The 19,215-nt window shown below is 42.6% G+C and overlaps 1 protein-coding gene across 1 annotated transcript in view; it reads right to left on the reverse strand.

The window, feature by feature from the left end:
- SH3BP5 (SH3 domain binding protein 5) overlaps nt 1-19,215 on the reverse strand; it is a 54,049-nt gene that overhangs the window by 13,377 nt on the left and 21,457 nt on the right. The window contains exon 4 of the mRNA XM_068404723.1: nt 7,159-7,323. Within this exon, the coding sequence (XP_068260824.1) occupies nt 7,159-7,323 (165 nt within the window). The remainder of the gene's footprint in view (nt 1-7,158; nt 7,324-19,215) is intronic.

The raw sequence follows: 19,215 nt of genomic DNA on the forward strand, positions 1-19,215 counted from the left end.
TAGGAGTCTACAAAAGCAACAGGAAAAGAAATGCCCCTCTATTAGCTGCTCTGCTGCCTTCCCATAGTCACACTTTGCCTGTAATTCTATCCAGGGTACTTTTGTTTTGCAAATTTGACATGTCAGAGGTGTAAGTCAACAAATTTGTTTTCTTTAATGCACTAGCACTCAAGATGCAGACAGGGGGGTAACTGCTTTGTTTAAAGAAAGAAGTGGTGACACCTCTCCACTGGTCTGGCAGTGAGGAGAAGGCAGGCAGTTTTCAGGCTCCCTCTCTTACAGCTCTGAAGGTATCCATACAAAAATGGCAGGACTTCATTTTCTCCAGTACTGGATTTCCAAATGTTTCAGTTGTGAAACCAACTACTCTGCAGCTTCAAGGAAATTTGTACCAACTGGCTCCCACCACCAGGATGCGCATCTGCACACTCTGATCCAGAGAGAGAGAATATTAAATGTATCTTGATTTTAAATAACCTCACCCACAAAGCTCTAATCTCTTGAAAGTGTCCTAGACTTCAGGCTGAACTGAGCAAAGAGCACAGTCAACTTTCACTTGCTTGGGGTGCCACTCCGCTCACGAAAACTGGCACGTTGTCCTGTCTGATGCCTAAATGAAAGCATGAAACTGCGACACACCAAAACTGAACCGCATCAGCGTGAACTGGAAGCTCTTGCTGCCACAACCAGAGGCCACGTTTTGCTCACCTGCATGCACCACTTATTATTAAACAAATAAGTTGCTACAGAACTTTAAACCATGAGAAAGAAAGGTTTCCAAAAGCTTTTTTGATTATACATAAAATAATATGCTCAACTCCAACACCCTTCAACTATTTTGTATACAAATAAGGCATCCACTTTTGAAGAAAGGTCAAAAAAAACCCCAACACAAACACCTACCAGATTCATAGCAGGCTCTCTCCCGGATCCTGAAAACAAGCTGTAGCCTCTTACCTTGAACAACTGTTCAAAAGCTAGGCTGATGCAATGACTTTCCCTAATGAAATGTGTCAGACAAGGCTGCTTTTAGTGTGGAAGTGTCTCAAAGTAACATGCGGTCTCCAAAGACTGCACAGAAGCTGGTTTGCCTTCTTTGTAGTGTGGCAAGGAAACTGCAATTTAAAAATGCCAGAAGCTACAAAATAACAGAGCGGCTGGAATTTGCCAATGCTCAATTAAATGTCAATCCCTTGCATCCGTTCTCGGGGCAAAATTAGCATCAACTTTGATATCTGGGATCAACCACGTGACAAGTACTACCAGCACCAGGGTTGTACAACAGGTTAGGTGTCCAGTACCATGTTGATTTTTCACGTCTTTCATATCAAACATCATAGAAATGCTGAACCCTGCAGAACTGGGATTTGAGGATGACAGATCGTAAACACTTCAAAATATCTGACAAAATACGGAATTTGCTGCCAGCCATATATACCCACGTTCATTACCCTTTCCAGAAAGGAAAAAGGTTTCTATATTTCATCATTGTAAGAAATCAGTGATGTAAGGAAAACCATCTCCCCCACTCCCTTGTTTTCCTGTGGGCATTCTGTCATTGCGCTCCCGTTACCCGCACAAGCCTGTGGAGAAGCCAGAGACAGCCTGTCCCCTTTCCCAGGGACAGTGGCTCAAGGTGCATGTCCTAGACTGAGAACAATGCTTGGAAGACTGTGAGGTATCTCTATGGAGATCCATGGCCTGCCAAGATGCATTTAAGTGTTTCATTCAGGCAAGAAGAAACAAAAAGATCATCCACTCCTCCACAAAAGCCAAACGGCCTTTAAATAGAAATGCTGTCCATCAGGGTAGGTGGACAGAAACAGACTGCAAACCATGCTGCCATCTCTACATCTGGGAGGTTCAATGGCAGAGCAGCTAGGAAAACCCCCCACCTTTTAAAAAGGCCTTAGCAGAAGACAGACAAGGCTTATGGGGGAAAGTAGTAGTTTTTACTAGACCTAGTAATATGGTTGGGGAAAAAGCAGTCTTAAATGGACGTGTAAACAAGCGTTTGGTCACACTTTCTGAATAAGCTGTTTTGTCTAATAAAAGTCATTGTGCTTCTAGCAATAAACCTTCCCTTGCTGATACTCCTAGGCCATCACAGATGCAACAGCATCACTTAGAAAGAGGCAGAGATAAAAATGAGGATGACACCTCTTCAAATTAAGACTGCTCAAGACACCTCTCTCCCCCTTACATTGTGCCTGCCATTCATACCCTTGGGGTGAGCAGGGGACGTACACTTACACAAAAACATCCAGAGTGGGTGAACTTCTAGGATGGTCACACATTCAGTGGACATTTTCTGTAACCCACACCTGTCCTTAATTACTATATCACCTATTCCAGGCAGAAATCATTCTCCCAGGTAGCACAGGCTATAAGATACAACTATTGGAAAACAAAACAAACAAAAAAACCCAACACATGTATCAATCAACTCCTCTTCTCTCCTTACCTACCCTCCATTTCCAACCCAGATGTCTGGGAAAAGAAGGTCAGTGTAGAATATATATTTTTAGTGATTAAGTCTGTACAAGTAGCTTTGTTCCCCCAAAAAAGATTTGCATGATTTAAAGTCAAAGATGAGCTCCAGGCAAAATTTCAGTAATAACAACAGATGCAAAAGAAAAAGTTAATCTGTGAAATTAAGCAAAGCTGACCATCTAAGCCAGAGAATTACTCTGTATAACTGTTTCTTTCTCAAAAAATTAAATTGATGGCTCTTCTAGGGGAAGAATTAGAAATAAAGAGGTAAGAGACAATGCAAGATCAGTAAGCCAGGAGGACAGAATCCACAATACATGGGATTGCATTTAACCCCTCCATTTCCAGGGTGAAGTGACAGAGAGATTAGGGTGGGGAAGGATGTGGATATTTTTGTTGTTTCTTTCACAGACTTTTCCCCGCTGCTTCTTCAAGTATTTCTATCTGCAAGAAGTATCTCTTCTCTCTACATCACGAAAGCACCCACACATTTTACATTGACAGATGGTACTTCACAGTGTAATATCAAAGCGAGCTTCACAAGCCAAATTAAACCAAGATGGAGCATGCCTCCTCGCTCTTCACTCTCCCCTCATCCCTTCCTTTTTAAATTGTCTCGTGATCAAGAGCCAAAAAATTTCTTCTCCCTGCCAGAATTCATGAACCGAACATATCTCAGGAAAGATTGTAAAAGCAGAACCTTTTTAAGATTGCAGATTGCATCAGCAATTAGAAATTAGCAATTTCTCTTGAAATTCATGAAGGATCTTCCTTTCTGCTCCAGCACGTCTCAAACTTGAGGTAACACATCTTGTCAGCACGCTCCTTTTGTACACATTTATGAATGATTTTCAACAGGAGTATAACTGTCAAGGCATCTCTCCTTCATCCCTCCAAAACTCTGCATCCTTTGGCCCTTTTATAGCCCTGCTCTCGGCACCCCAAACTGCAGCATTATAATTCAAGGTACTAGCAGATAGGCAACACACTTCCGCTTCCCAAAAACATTTTCTCCAAATTTTAAAGAGAAACTGCAGTTACCAAAAACCTGGTAAGCCAGTGGCTAACAGTGAACAGTACTTTTCTTCTCCAGGCAGCCTAAGAGCTCATTAAACCTGTCTACATGCAATCTAGGTGACTACATTTCCATTATAATCAACCACGAATTCATCTTACAATGAAGTTGCCCCTCTGGTCACAGGAATTGTTCTCCAGACACCATCAACTTACTGATCAGACCTCCCTTGGCTATAATGGAAGTTCAGACAAGTAACTGGGACATGCCAGGTAATGTTCTAGACACCTGAAACTGATGAGCTAAATCCCAGCCTAAGTGTCATTACACTTATCTCAGATCTGTGGAGAAATGGACATCTAGGAAAAAACCTCAGGAATTTACCCCAAAATACACCTCAAGGTAAGAGTAGAAGCGGGTAAAGCAGCTGCCTGACTTGCAGGATCGCATCACAGTCCTGTGCTTCACTGGGGTCAACACACAGCTCAAGCACAGTCATTTACAGGGATTAGTTGCATCTTCACAGGCAGGCAGGCATCCAGCTCCTGTTTAGGCACGCAGCTTCCTTTGGAAACACAGCTCAAACTGCAAGGTGGAAAAATTGCTGAGTGACAGCCTGTACTCCCTGTACCTATTCATGCTGGTCCTGTCTGCTCCGCAAATAAAAACGTCTTCCATGTGTTATGCTCCCAGCCCACCCAGGATAAGCCAAATTTCAGTAACTCCCATTTCTCATCAGTTTAATTATATGATTTTCTCTATCAGTGGCTACAAAAGCCTTGTTTACGGTAACCTGTTAAACTGTCACATTAAAAATGGTGTTAATAGCTTTTCAGTGTACAAAGAAATCAAAAAGCAATTACAACATGCAACCCTTATCCTCATTTCCTCCCAGTGGGGGTCTGCAAACAACATTTCCTGTTTGGTACTCTGGAACCCAAGCCTTTGTCCACACCCATTGGGTCAAGTGCAAAAGTAACCTGGCAGTATTTCCATACATGCCTGTATAAAGAATAAGTGTCTCATTTGTTCTCTTCCCTACCCTTTTCCTTTATGCTCTCTACAGCTGCTACAGGGCTTGGGGTTTGTTCCAAATTTCAGATTAATTCAATAGAGCCTGCTACCTCTGCCTAAGAATAGCAAATAAACACACTTTACTCTTGCCTGACATTTCTATCAATTGAGAAACAAATGAATTAGTAGCCCACTTTAACACTTGGCACAGAGGTGCTTTTCTGCACTTGATTCATTGCTGTACAAGGCCCAGTGCAAGATTATTCTCTGCCCAGTATGACTGTGATTTATAAATACCCACAAAAAAGCTAGCAAATCCAAACAATTAGAGTGCAAAATCTTTCTCCAAGTGTGGTTTCATATGTGGAAGTAGAGGAATTCTGTTTCTTAACCTTCAGCCTTCACCCTCAGAAACAGTTTTTTCCTTTAGTAGTTTCTAATGTAATTAATAGTTAACGATCTGAGTTAACAGCAACACTGTGACAGTCAAGAACTTTTGTTCTAGTAGATCTCATCCTGCAACCTGTTTTCATTCATAGCTTGGTAGGGAACGATGGCGTTTTCTGCTCCTCGAGGCCCCAATTATTCTGTTTGCTTCACTGAACACTAAGCATTTCACTACTTGCATTCACTGAAACCAAGGAAGTGTTCTCTCTGCTCCTGAAGAGGTTACAAGTGTCAGTCAAGCACTCCAAACAAACTAATGCTGGGTCTGTTCAGCCAGGACTTCCAACAGCATTTTCACCCTTCTTGGCTCTGGCCCTAGCTTAGGACCTCCAGTATGGCCAAGGAAAATCACGAGACAAATTTCCATATAACTCTTCCAAAATCTCCTGTACCCTGGAAAGATGCAGATAGGTGCTTTCTGGGAACTGATACTATTTTAAGCACTGGGAAGAGTTGGGTAACACGCTTTCCGTTCAAGGAGCCATCAGCTGCTCTATACAATCCAGCCTGTGCCTAGGAGATTTTATAACTGCAGTAAGTAAACCTAAGGTTCCTATTTACTGTTCAGCTGTAACCATCAGAGACATTATAATTTGAATCAGTCCTCCAACAAGCACATATTCTGCATTCAGTGATAATATGTATCAATACCACCAGCCATGACTCCACCAAACACTGTCAGCAGCCATCTTCTGCTCTAAATCACTGGGTTTGCCCATCTCAGGTGTACTCCTCTTGCAGACTGTCAGGGAAAGATTAAGGGTTGTAGAAGGACACAGGGATCCACTTAAAATATCTAAGGAAAATTGAACTCTCAAAATTGCTAGCATTTCTTTCCTCACCGACCCCACCACAAATTTTTGTTATGCCAGCTAGAAAGAGGTGGCTGATACGTGGTTGCTCTCACCCTCCACCAGATCTCAGCAGTTTAGCAGTCAGGAGCTCTAAGCAACTCCTTAGATGCTTCCAGTTTTCTCACATATCTATTCTGAGAACCGAAAATTGTGTATGCACTTCTGGACTTTGCTCATATTCAACAGGGACAACAACTAGGGAAAGCGACAGCTGCTGGTGTCCTGGCACACACGCACTGCAAAGGTGGGGCTCCCTTCAGGAACACACAGGGGTTACCACATCTGCAAATACCTAATGATAACAGGGACAATAACACAATCAATACCCTGGAGTTTATTTTCTCTTTTTTAATATATACCAAGTTTTCCATCTCTCCCCTACACACAATCAACATCCCTTTTGTTCCCTGTTTCTTCATCAGGCAGCTGGTTTTTACTATTCACTCTGAAATAGAGGCTGTCTTATAACAGAGAAGCTTCTGCAACCGAACAGAGCTACTGCATTGAGGCCTGCAAGACAATACGAACGTTGTATGGCACGCTGGCATATTTGGAATAGCAAGTTCAGCTTCACTGGCACATTAAGGGAACTCTGACAGAACAAAGGTTTTTAACTTCGATTTTTGGTTCTTTCATGTTAAAAAAAACCTTTCTGCCTTTTCAACAGGAAAAGAGACACGGCAAATGACAGGAAAACTCTTCTTGACAGCTGCTAAAATGAATGCCACCTTTCATTGTTAGACGGTGCATCTCTTCTGTAGATTTAAAAAGACTTTACAAAGGAGGTAAGACCTTGTCTAAATGTGAAAGTTAATTCACGATAGAGCAGTGTGCAAGCTTAAAATGCAACACACATTTTTGAGTAATTCTACATTCAAACACACATTTCTGAAGAGAAGTGCATTGTTCAACTTACTCCATGCTGAGAACAGGCTATACTAAAATTGGAACATGCCCCTGTTTTTCCAGAGTAAGAGTTTCCATAACTTGTGCATTCAGGAATACCCATCCCTACACAATTACTCTGGCATAACTCCAAATGCAGATATTCCTTAAGATATTGTTTATCCCTATTATAGAGAGAGTGTTTTTTTTTCTTTAGAGAGCTACTCCACTAGCTACTATCACAGCCAGATAGAGAACTATAGTTGTCCCAGTAGCAGCCCAAGGCCCAAATCATTTAACCTTAGGCTTTGTAATTTTCTGTAGCTTCATTTCCTACATGTCGTGTACCCGGACCAATACAAAAATTTGGTCTTTCAGAAACTAAGCCTCATACACCACAGGAGAACATAAAATATGGAAAAGACAGATGCTGGGGCAAGTTTGTATTACCCTCTGAGTAGCATGATTGAGCATCTCTTGCCAGGCAGAGTCAAACTGACGTTTGTCATCTTCCAGTAGCCTCTGCTCAGCAAGCGAAATGGTCTCTTTTGCAGCACGCAGCACTTCAGTGGCCCTCTGAAAATCCTGAGTCGCCCTCTGAGCTTCCAGCTGTGCCTAAAAAAAAAGAGAAGTTGGGATCAGAGACAAAGGAACCCTCACAGTCATGTTTAGAAGATCTACCACACTAATCCTGGGAATCCTTTAAAAATACCACACCAGCGTTACTGTTTCCCAACCTTTTACTTGGAAGTGACATATTTCCTCACTGGAGTGAGTACTGCTAAGACAGCAGTTCCCACCCAAACACATAACTTGCAAAGGACCGTCTCATAGCATTGACAGTCAAAAAACACACAGCTGATGGCCTACAAATAAGCACCTGGATGAGAGATAAATACCTTATGATGTACGTTTAATCACTGGGAACCAAAACAAAAGAAAATGCAATAGCAAACTTGTAGCAGGTCAAGAATACACTGAGAATGGCACACCCTGAGTTTAGTCAGGGTGGATTTTTATCTGGTGCATCATTAATCACGCTGAGAAAATGTTTTGAAAGTATTACATCGCTATAAAGCATAAACAAGTTTTCTGAGAAGGTGGCTGCTAATTCTTTGGATGTTCTTCTACTTTGCTATCGCTAGGACACAACTGGTGCAGTAAGTCCCCAGTACACAGACACGAAGGTAACCAAGGGAATATGGAATACAGATAAAGGCCCTGCTATGTCCTTTGGAAACTGCTGCTGCTTTTCAACAAAATAACACGAAGTCTGAGCTTGAAGGAAGCACTTTCAAGTTTCTGCATGCAAGCAGGGTAAAACAGAGTCTTCTGGTGAAATATATGGTTCTTGCTGTGAGAGCAAAGACTCCTCCAAAACAACATACAACATTCCCAACGAAACAAGCACAGCTTAGAAGCCATCTAATCAATGAGCTGCGATGTCTTTTATTCCAGACCAAAAAAAATTCTCTGAGACGTTTCATTTACAGACCACCTTCATCTCTCCTGAAAGTTTTAACAAGGCTCTCACGATATCCGAATCCCACTCCGAACGGTCCTCGAGTACAATGTTCACGTCCCATCTGTCTGGAGCCACCTCTGTTTTTCACAGCTGAGCATCAGCCCTCTGGGGTCCCTAACGCAGCAGCAAGCCCTTGCCTATTCAGACCAAAAAGGGAGAGTAGCCAATAAAGCAGAAATAATGCCAGTCATACTGCAGGTTTCAGTAGTACCGTGGTGAGAAAAGTCAAAAAGAGAGTTCAGCAGCCTGCAGTGTTGTGCTTTAGTACCAGTGACAAAAGTCTTAAATGTTCAAAATAAGTGACTCTACAACAAACAGACAAAGAATATCCATAAACAAATTACTGGTGTGGGCTGGGTTTTGGTTGGTTGGTTGTTTCTTTAAATAAGGTAGACATGTCCCTTCTTTTTATAGAATGGCTAGCAATTTTAACATTCAGGCTTTCAAACATGCAGGCTTCACATTGTCTTCCTTCATCAGAAATTCTTCATTTCTGAAGATTTTGTGTTCATTTGCTGTCTCTTAACTATACCAACACTTTACTGCTCTAGAGCCCTTTTGAGGTTGACACACAAATACCTTGTTTAGCTCAAAAGTAAAATCCTTACCTGAATTTTTCTACATCATATTTCATAAATTTCTATTTAAAAGTAGTATTTTTGAGCTGGTTTGCACTAAAACACCACCCTTCAAATGCAAGCTTAGCATTCAATTAATTGAACATCCAGCACTGTGAAGACAGTTTTCATTTTCACTTCAATGATTTTTTTTTTAAATAAACTGGAATTACCCAGTTTATACCTACAGGAAGTGTCTTTGGCCAGACATGACTGACAGAACAAAATAATGAATAAAAACTTTACATGTCATGATATACAGAGAAGTCGTCTCAGGCTGAAACAGGGAAAGGACTCTGGCATACAGAATACTAAACTGAAGAAGATGAAGTCTTATGAATAAAGGAAGAGGTTTTAATGTGAAGAAATCATGGTCATTTGGAAAGTGGCTAAAAATCCCTGATGCAAAATGGTCAATAAGTAGAACAACAGTGCATTTCACCAGCAAACAGCTGGCTACACCTCCTTAACACCAGCTGCATCAAATATCTTCACACTTGAGACACCACAGTTATTTGTAAAGGTAATGGAAAAACCCTTCCCTCCCTGCCCTGTACCAGGGGAGATGGACTCCTAATTTAAACACAAGTCTCAAAAGGAAATAAAGCACACTAGGTTTCCCTCACAATGTCCTGAAATAGCAGCAAGCTCTTCTTACTTCCTTCCCCCCATCACACAGAGAGGTATTTCACCCCAAAGTGACCATGGAAAAATAGGAGTTATGTGTCAGAGGTCCTTCAGCTATTAGCTGGCGAGGGAAATCAAAGTCATCACAATCAGCACAGTAATTTCCTTCCAACCAAGGTCCTTGATGCACTTCCTTCTGAAGTGGTTGCTGGTGTTTTCCACAGAAGAGATATTCATCTAACCATGCCCTTTGCTGCTTTCAGGCAGCTTACACCACACCACCCTGCCTAAAGCCTTCATGAAAAGCCAGGGCATTCACGTGTTAGTTTCCATGAAGCACTGCACATCCCAAAGCAGCACAGAGCTGTGGGCCAATAGTAGTGGATGAACAGCATCCTGGTGTAAATTCGTCGCTAATACGGTCTCCTAGAAAGTCTAAAAAAAACCCCCTCTCATCACATCTCCTCACCACCCCAGTCACCAGCTGCCTGTTTCAAATGTATTAATACATTTTATAAATTCAGAATAAGCCTGACTAAAGAATATTTTAATTTAGCCACTAACTAACCTAAACCACAGTCCCCACCAAGGACAGGAGAGCCATCTGAGGATCTTTAAACAAGGCTCAACCTAAGCTTCCAACAAAGGACACAGCAAGAAGCCTGAATCTTAGTCCTCAAAACATCATCTGCTGAACTCTCCAAAAATTCACAACTTTTTTTTCTCTTCCAGTAAGTTTGACCTATGCTAGTAAAGGGATCAAATGCAGATAAAGGCCAAAAGTTTTCCATAAAAATAGTTTGAGATGGGATTTTTAAAAGTGAAATAAAATGCAAGACTCCAGTAAGAGCCTGCACCAAGTACTGCAGAACAGTGCTGAGGATGCTGGGAGGAAGAGCAGGACTGATTTTCAAGGAAGACCATACAAGAGGGAGCCAGGTCCCAATAACCTTCAGGCAATAAGGCTGTCAAAGCCTAGCCCCACTGAAGGCTTCAGCTCTGTGGCTGCCCCGCTGCAGGAGCGGGCCTGCCCACGCAAGAGAACTTACAAATGCAGGAAAACAGACTGGCAACCCATTCCTAGCACAGGCAGAACCGCACCAGCAAGTAACTGCTTTCGAAACTAGTAAAACCAGATCCCAGGGGCAATGCGAGCACAGAAGTACAGTTTTCTCACCGTAACTGCATCAGCACTTGAAAGTTTCTGTTGGCACAGATACTCGGGTCAGGGATCAACACATCTACACCAGCAAAAAGCCTGCAGAGCATTAGGAGCTGAGTTACTAAATCCTCATAGAAAACAACATTTAGTGGTAGCTTGCAGTACTAGTAGCTCTTCTGATGAAGCCTCTGAAGCACAATTGGCTGCACAGCACAAGAAAACATTCTTTATGCTACGAAAATCAGAAGCTAAATTTACAGTTCAGCTAGATATCTACTTGCACCTGGACCTGTAGGACATGGAGAGCTGAAGCTGTTAACAGGCAGGCCTGTAACTCTGGCCACGTTCAGCTTCATGTCCTGTAACTGTGTGGGCAAATAGAAAACTGAAACAAAACTGTACTTAAATATTCTCTCCCAGCTGTGTCTGTTGAATGCTAGTCTGCAATGGCAGTTTGGAAACACTGTTTTGGAACACAAAATGCTTTTTGGTTTAAGCAAAGAAGTTAGTCCAAATAGCAATTTAGTTTCAACAGTTCTCTGAAGTCAGTCTACAGTCTTATTTTAAGCAACTTGCTGAAAGCCTGAGAAAGAAAAAACCCAAATGCTAGGGTAAAGAATGATACATTAGTCATTAGAGAAACATCAACAGGTTTGTGGTTTTGCCAATGTGAAAAAGGATACTCAAACACTTTTTAGTTAGTACAGTTACTCAATAATTAGCCTTCATTTAAAACTCCCTCTAGCACGTACAAGTTGTTCTGCACCATCACCGACAGATTGCTCTCACGCTCAGTCTCAAGCCTGCAGGTCACTCAGTCTGATGGAAGAAAGAGAAGCCATGTTCTTCATGGGCTTTTAAAACCACAGAGAACACAAGGAGCTTGCATCTCCACCCAGGCTCCTGACATTGCATATGAACTCCATCGCTTTAGACAGTGGCTGTTTCTCTCAAAAGACCAGAATTCAAAATTCAAATGAAAGGCTGAAAACTAGTTTGTTTTGCTTTCAAGCACAAACAGGTGTTTAAGCGCAGAGAGGTTTAGCCCTGGGGTAGCATGAGGGAAAATGTACCAGGGATGAGGACAAAAAAAATTTCCAAAGGAGGCTAGAGACAAGTGAGATGTCAACTTTCTGCCTGTCACCCACATCGCTGGTGCTTGATGGAGTCTACCTGATATAACAATGAGCATCTCTTTCAAAAAAGTCAGAAGGAGCTAGGCCACTGAAACCCACTGAAAACAAGAAAGCCTTGACACTGTGGGAACTGAGGAACCTGTGCCCCAGCTCCCACTGTCACAGTGACCGGGAGCTCGTTGTGCCTCACCATCAGTGCTTTCTGCCAGGAAACTCAACTGAATGTCTTCACCACTGCAGACCCTTCCCCTATTAGCGTAAAATAGAAAATGAGACTCCTTGAGAAATGCAATTCAGCAGCCACATAGATCTCAGCTAAGGAGAATCCCACTGTCACAGCAGTCTCTGTCACATGCCATCTGCACAGAGCACCAACGCTTTCTGCTGCTGCGTTCATCCCTCCTCTGCACCTCAGTACTCTACAAGCTACCTGCTACAAACAAGTTTCCCACAACAGTAAATCCTTTCCCTACAACAAGCAGCAGGCCAAGGGCTCTGCCCGCTCAGCCCCTCCTCTCTACCTCTCCTTGTGGCCGAGAGCTTTGTCTTCACCACTATACACCCTGCACTCTTCCACACAGGTGATCTCCTCTCACCAGCTCGTCTGCCGCTGATCTCCCTGGCTCCAGTACACACAGCCCCGAACTTCCCAGCCAGCTCCCAAAGACTGAGAGGTGACACGCAGTAGCAGCACTCACAGAAGCAAATGGAACACTGTGATTTAAAATATGTCAATTTTTAAAATAAACAATGATGTAAAATTAAAGGGGTACTGACAGGATTCATAATTACAAGCTATTAATGTATTGCTGGAAAGGAGCTCAGTCCTGACAAATCCCTTTTGGGGGGATAAAAGCTGCACCCTCATGGGCAACCCTCTGCTTATTCTACGCAGAGCTTTGCACAGAAGGGAACCATGCACAACAGCTGCATTATGTTTTTAGCTAAAGATAGTGATGAAAACAAAAACACTAGGCCCCACAAGCTAATAGAAGAAAACAAAACCAGGCACTTTTTAAAACGCAGTCATTCTTCAGGAACTGGCAGCAGCATGCAGAGAGATTTTCAGGCCAGCACAGACATATCTGCTTGTCCACTTTCAAAGCAGAAAACCCTGTACTCTTTAATTATGAAATACCATTTTCTGCTTAGTCCACAGAGCTTTTATTGCCCCAATCCCCCTTTGTAGTCAGGGCCCTTGCCCAGCTGACCTAATAGATGATTTTTCCCACTCTACCACTCATAGCTTGAATCTTCTGCGTTAACATCAACCAAGACGTATGCTCCCCTTCCTCATTTCATCTAATCTCCAATTTTTCTTACTGCCTATGTAGGTATACAGGACTGCACAATATCACTGACGCTGAAGCATGGTACAACACAGGTACATTCCTCTGAGGTTAGCCGACATCTAATGTATCCTGGTAGACACTGCCCAGCCTCTGACCTGTGAGCACATGTGCACACAGCTAACGGCCAAGACAGGTTGCCAGAAATAGATGCAGAGGGTGCATTTTGTGGGGCCAAGCCTGCTACAGCATTTCTCCCCTTGGCCAGCCTCCCTCACGAGAGGACCAGACCACAAGTGCTGGTAAATTCATGAAAAAGGCATCACTAACACAACCAGCAAATTTCCCATCAGAAACAGCAGTCAGTAAAGATCAGTTATTTTCAAGTATTTACAAAATTGGCTTCTCATTTATCTGGGTGAACCTCTGAACCCTCGCTGCCAGGGTCTTGACACCCGCTTTATTTCAGCATCTCAGCGTTATAGCCAATAGAATGCAAGAACAAGTAGTTTATAAAATCACCGTAAGCTCAAGTGTGAAGGGAACATGCAGCTGCTGCTCCGAACAAGGCACCAGCACGTTACATGCTAGCCCAAGGCCTTTGCTCTACAAGTCGCTTGTTTGTTACTGTGAAACCAATCTCTCTCCCACTCATTAATCTTTAAAACAATAGTTTAATTGCTACCAGCAAACACGTACTTGCTTACTACCAAATAGATAATGATTAACTGTGTCCCAGTCACACTCTTCAGAAAGAAGCAAGTTTCAGACGTTTCCATTCTGGCCCCCTCTCATTCTTTAACAACATCCCACGGCTAATTTGCTGTGCAAAGTAAAACAGGCGACATGTTTTAAAGCAGGAGCTTTCCTCCATCAGTCGCCCACAAGAGCTGCCGTAGCGCTGCCTGTCTTCAGGGATCACTCTGATGGCAGCTCCTGCACCGCAGCACCCTGCCCAAGCTTCTGGCAGGGATGAGGACCGCAGGATCACCACTCCTTGACCACGGCATACCTGTCTTGCCCACCACTGCAGTGGGTTCAATAACTCAGAAGCCTACAAGGTGAAGGCAGTTAAGTGCTCGCTGCAGCATTCACAGTAACTGGCTGTTGAGCGCTGCTATTTTGGTTCCAGTTTTCCTCAACCTGTTTCAATGCAGCTGGCAACCAGTCACAAGAAGAACAACCCAGATGTCAATGCAAGGGCCCATAACGCTCAACATCCTAACAACAATCTTGATACTGGCACAGCTGCACCCCCAGTAAATCTGCGGATGATACCAAGTTAGAGGAGGTGGTTGAGAAGGCAAATGGCAGAACCTCAACCCAGATGGACCTTGTGAAACTCCACTGGGCCAAGAGAAACCTCACAAGGCTCAACAAGGAGAAGCGTGGAGTCCTGCACCTGGGGTGGAATAATCCCGTTATCAGCACAGATGGGAAGATCAGCCCTGCCAAAAAGGGCCTGCAAGATACAACGGGTGTCAGGCTGAAAAAGCTGAAAAGGTGCACTCGTGTTGCGACTAAGGCAAACCATGTCCTAGGCTACATTAAGAGGGACACAGCTGGCCAGTCATGAGAAGTTACCATTCCTCCCAGCTCAGTGCTGGTGAGGTTGCACACTGAATACTACATCCAAGCCGCCCAGTTCAAAAGGGGTGTCAAGACAGGGTCCACAGGCCTACAATGACTCCTACAAAGAAACTGAGGGATGTGGGCTTTTTTTGTCTAGCAAAGAGGAGACTAAGGTGTAATCTAATTAGCTGCCAGCTAAAATTCGAGGTGGGGCTGCAAAGATGACAGAATCAAACACATGCTTCTCAGCCATATTGGATGATATAACATGGAGCAACAGCCACAGACAGCAGCTTTGAAGTTCAGGTTGCACATTAAAAAAAATCTTTCTTACCAGGAGGGCAGCGTGACCCACAGACAGGTTACCCAGAGAGGTTACAAATCTCCATCTCTGGAGGTTTTCAGGACTTGGCAAAGCCATGGTTGATGCAATCCAGCAATGATGACAGTTCTGCTTTGAGCAGGCTGTTGGGATCAGGTGACCTCCAGAGGTCCTGTACAACCAGCATTTCTATCAAATACCACCATTTTTTCTAACAGTTTCTCAAAAACTAAAGAACATAGTTGCAAAAAAATTTGCAGTGATGCTGAATGTTCTGCTAGAGTCTCAGACCCACGCATTTATTTTCTTGAATAAACAGACTAGTGGTGCAGTTGGGGGTGGGGGTTTTATTTGCCTTTTTTAAGGACCATGACCTTCCTTTCCCCTCTCCCTACAGACTAAAAACTCCAAGCCAAACCAGAACTGAGAGGTAGTAAAAAACCAGAAATCCCTTCTTGCTACAGGCCATGTACAGATGCTTATAAACAACTTATAAAATCCAAAGCCTCAGGAGTGACCTCATTTTGGCAGATCTGTGAGGCTTTGTGAACTATATATTAATCTGTGATGATTGTTTGCATTATTGACAGAAAATACAGTCTCTCAAGAGTCTGAAACACCCTTGTATTCTTTAAGTTGTTTATTGAAAAGGTATAAAATTGTACATGGGTTAAAATTTGCTTTTTCAAAAGCAGATTTGAAGATTTTTTTGGGTGGAGAAGGCGAAAGGGAGAAGAAGGTGAAAATAAGCCTTGCTAGAGCTTTTTGGAGCGCAAACCAGTTCCTCCCTCTCGCATAACTAATGAAGTGCCTGTGCAATACAATAACCAGATGTCCCTTAGTCTCTGCTTTTGATTAGGTGTCTTGTTCTTGTGCTGGGTTTTTTGGTCCCATCCATGCATCCACCCCTGCTCTTCTAACAGCTTAATTATTACAGAGCTGACCTGACTCCTGGCTCCGTTTTATTTTCCTGGTAAACCTGTAGTCTATAAAAAGGCACAGGAAATAAGAGCAGACCTACAAAGCATGTTCTGAGAGACATCTAGCTCTGTGCTAAAGTCAGGTGATATGTGTAACTCCCTTAAGACACAATCACAAGCCATATTCTAAGAGAGAAAAAGTTCAGGGCACCACCATCAGCTTACTTCATTAGCTACTTCTGTTACCAGCATACAGACAGCTGGTCTTCTCAAAGACAGAATCCCACCTCCCTTCTTTAGGAGCTATGGAAGGAAATCAGAAAGAAAATATCTAAACATACAATTTCCTTAAACTCTGTTAAGATTAATCCTGGACTAGATTTTGTCCCTCTCTCATTTTTCATTAGGTGGTTGTGAGATGCTGGTCTGCTTGGAGTTACTCACACTAATTAACAAGTTTATGGCACCAGAATATGTCAAATTGTTTATCCCAATACCATCCAGACACAGCCTTCTTGGAGAGTCACTGCCATCTGCTTGTTAGTTGTGCACTTGTTTGTGGCCAAAATTATAAAGCTGCTGCCTTCTGGAAGAGGGGATCATAGAATATGTCCAGGTTTTTCTTTCCAAGGTAAAATATCTTATTAAGAGAGAAAAATATCAAGATAATCCTCCCCACAATATGCACCTGCATTCTGAGAGCTTAGGCAGTGACTCAGCGAGTCTAGGGTTTACAGCTGGTTTCTAGGTTTCCAGAGGCTCTACATGCTCATCTGCATCTGGCAGCAGCCTCCTTTGCTGAAATCATGTATAGAAGCAAGGAACAAACTCCCACAAATACATGCTGCAAGATGTATACCGCCTGCCTTAGTGGATTTTGCTAATTATCCAAGATAATAAACATTCAGCACATACAGATGCAACAGATGTGTTCAGGAGAAACACCAGATCATTGTCTCATCTAATTGCCACCGAAGCAGCAAATGTTTGTAAGCAGAAGTTTCCAGAGGGTTGGCAAGGAATTGGCAGCCTGGTTCTGAAAGCACATCTTGTGCGGGCAGGCATACCGACATAAGCAAAGACAAGGCATGCGGGTAGGTGTTTCACCTGGGTGATGAGCTGTTCTGGACATGTTCTCCCAGTCCCCAGAAAGCCTCACACCCACCAGCAACTGCCAGTCCTCAATAGCAGAGACATGCTTTGGAAGAAAGGCCCATGCTGACCTTGTACATCTTGACTGCATGCTCACAGCTACTTTTGAGACAGTCATTTTCCTAAGGGATCTGTTGAAGATAATTAATTTATTGACCCTTCAAATTTTTTCCTAGTGGAATTATAGGACTCCATAGCATGTGCGAGTAACAGGCTTGCTTCACTTAAAGAAGAAAGTTGCGGGGTGGTGTCCTGGACAAATGAAGGGCTAAGTCCATTCCTTGAAGGAAAAAAGGTAGCAGCAGGAACAGACCAAATTTCAATTCTACTTCACAGCAATAAAATTCTCCTTTAAGAACAAATCATTAGCACCCTATACCAACTGAAAAGAAACAAAGATCAGAAGCAGACACAGCTAAAAAAGAGGGACATTTCTTCCACATCCTGCAGTGAAATTTACTTTCTAACAGTAGAACTGCAAGTTTGCTGCAATTAAGAGAGATTTTTCTTACAGAAACCAAGACAATGCAGAGCCATTCCCACACATGCTACAGAGGAATTAGACTCTTCAGATAATCTTTTCCCGCAGGAACAGACAAGAGCTCATAAATTTGTACTGTTTTACTAGAAGCCATAACTAAACACACCCAGAAGGCAGTAACCAACATCCATATCGGATTTGTTTTGGCAGCAGCCCCTAGCATGAGCATTTATCACTTCATAATAACCTCCCACCTATTTAGACCACTGTACACAATAAAGATTGGGGTGGCTGAACAACATCCCCAAAGTTGCAAGACTTGTGCTGCCTTCAGCAGTCATCCCTGAGCAATTATCATGCAAAACAGGTACATAGGATATCACTCTGACCTCAAGTTACCTGGGCTCAAATGCCAGCTACTATTTTTAACAGATGATCCTGTCTGTGACTTAGAATCTCTTGAAATAGCCTTTACTAGTGGTCATAAAAGACTGGGAGGGGAAACGGCAAGAGAGAACAAAGCAAGGCAATCTTTCCTATAAATTATCTTTTTTTCAAACGCTGCAGATTTGCCTTTTGGCAAGAGCTTTGCAAAGTGCTACAGCTATGCAAAGGAACCCACAATCTAAACCTCTTGGGTTTTTCCGAAGTGAAGAGGATGCAAAACAATGTTAATCAAATCTTCAGACAACAGCAGAGGAGAAAGGAATTCATCTCTGTTTTCACATCCCAGCATCCTTTGAGAACTGCTCACACCTTGCCTCCAGTTCCAGTACCTGCCATTTCACCTCTGGCTAAGCATAATAGCCAAATCACTTGTATCACTTCTTTCTCTCTAAATCAGCTGACATCTAACAAAAAAAAACCCAAACTTGCCTGCTCTAGCCCTTTCCTTGTTATTCCAAAGAATGGAGGGCATTTCTACATCAACTTACCCCAGTATTGCAATATTTCAGATCTACTTGCACAACACTTCTAATATTTCACAACAGAAAAAGAACAAGAAAAAACATTCTTGAAGGGCAGGGAAAATAATTAGGTCATTGTATTCTTGACAATTAATGGAGAGGAGGTTGAACAGCTAGCTGGCTTTGTATTGCTGCCATCCAGAATAGCTATCAACTGATGGATGCTTTGTGGAGCTGGAGAAAGCAGGAGAAAGACACACCAAAAAAGAAAGTGTTTTTTTTTTCATCTCTTCTAGATAAATTCTTCAAAACACTTAGACGTAAACAGTGTTTTCTTCTACTTCTGGAAAGAAAAGCAGAAGAGGGAAGAACCTCTAATTTACAGTGCACAGCTAACAAATTTAAATAATGGAGCCCTCCAAGGCACATCATCCACTAATTATGAAAAGACCAATTACAGTTTTTGCATCAATAGCTTATAAAAACTAATCATCCATCAACAGAATAGTGCTCACATAAAACAAAAATGTAGGATGTATAAATACCAACCTAAAACAACCAGACCCATTCACTGGGGCATAGAAAGCACAGATAGACACAGGAGGTCTAACTTTTAGAGGGGGCACACATATGCACAGAATTTATTGATAAATTCCAACAACCAAAGGGCTAAAAATTAGTTCCTACTATCCAAAGGTGCCAAGAACATAGTATTTGCAGATGGTTTTGCTACAGATGCCACCTAGTCTGCAGGAAATATAAGTAACAGAACACTATATATGAATCGGGTACGGAT

The sequence above is a fragment of the Nyctibius grandis genome, chromosome 7 (assembly GCF_013368605.1).
Source record: "Nyctibius grandis isolate bNycGra1 chromosome 7, bNycGra1.pri, whole genome shotgun sequence".
In the NCBI taxonomy this organism is placed as follows: domain Eukaryota; kingdom Metazoa; phylum Chordata; class Aves; order Nyctibiiformes; family Nyctibiidae; genus Nyctibius; species Nyctibius grandis.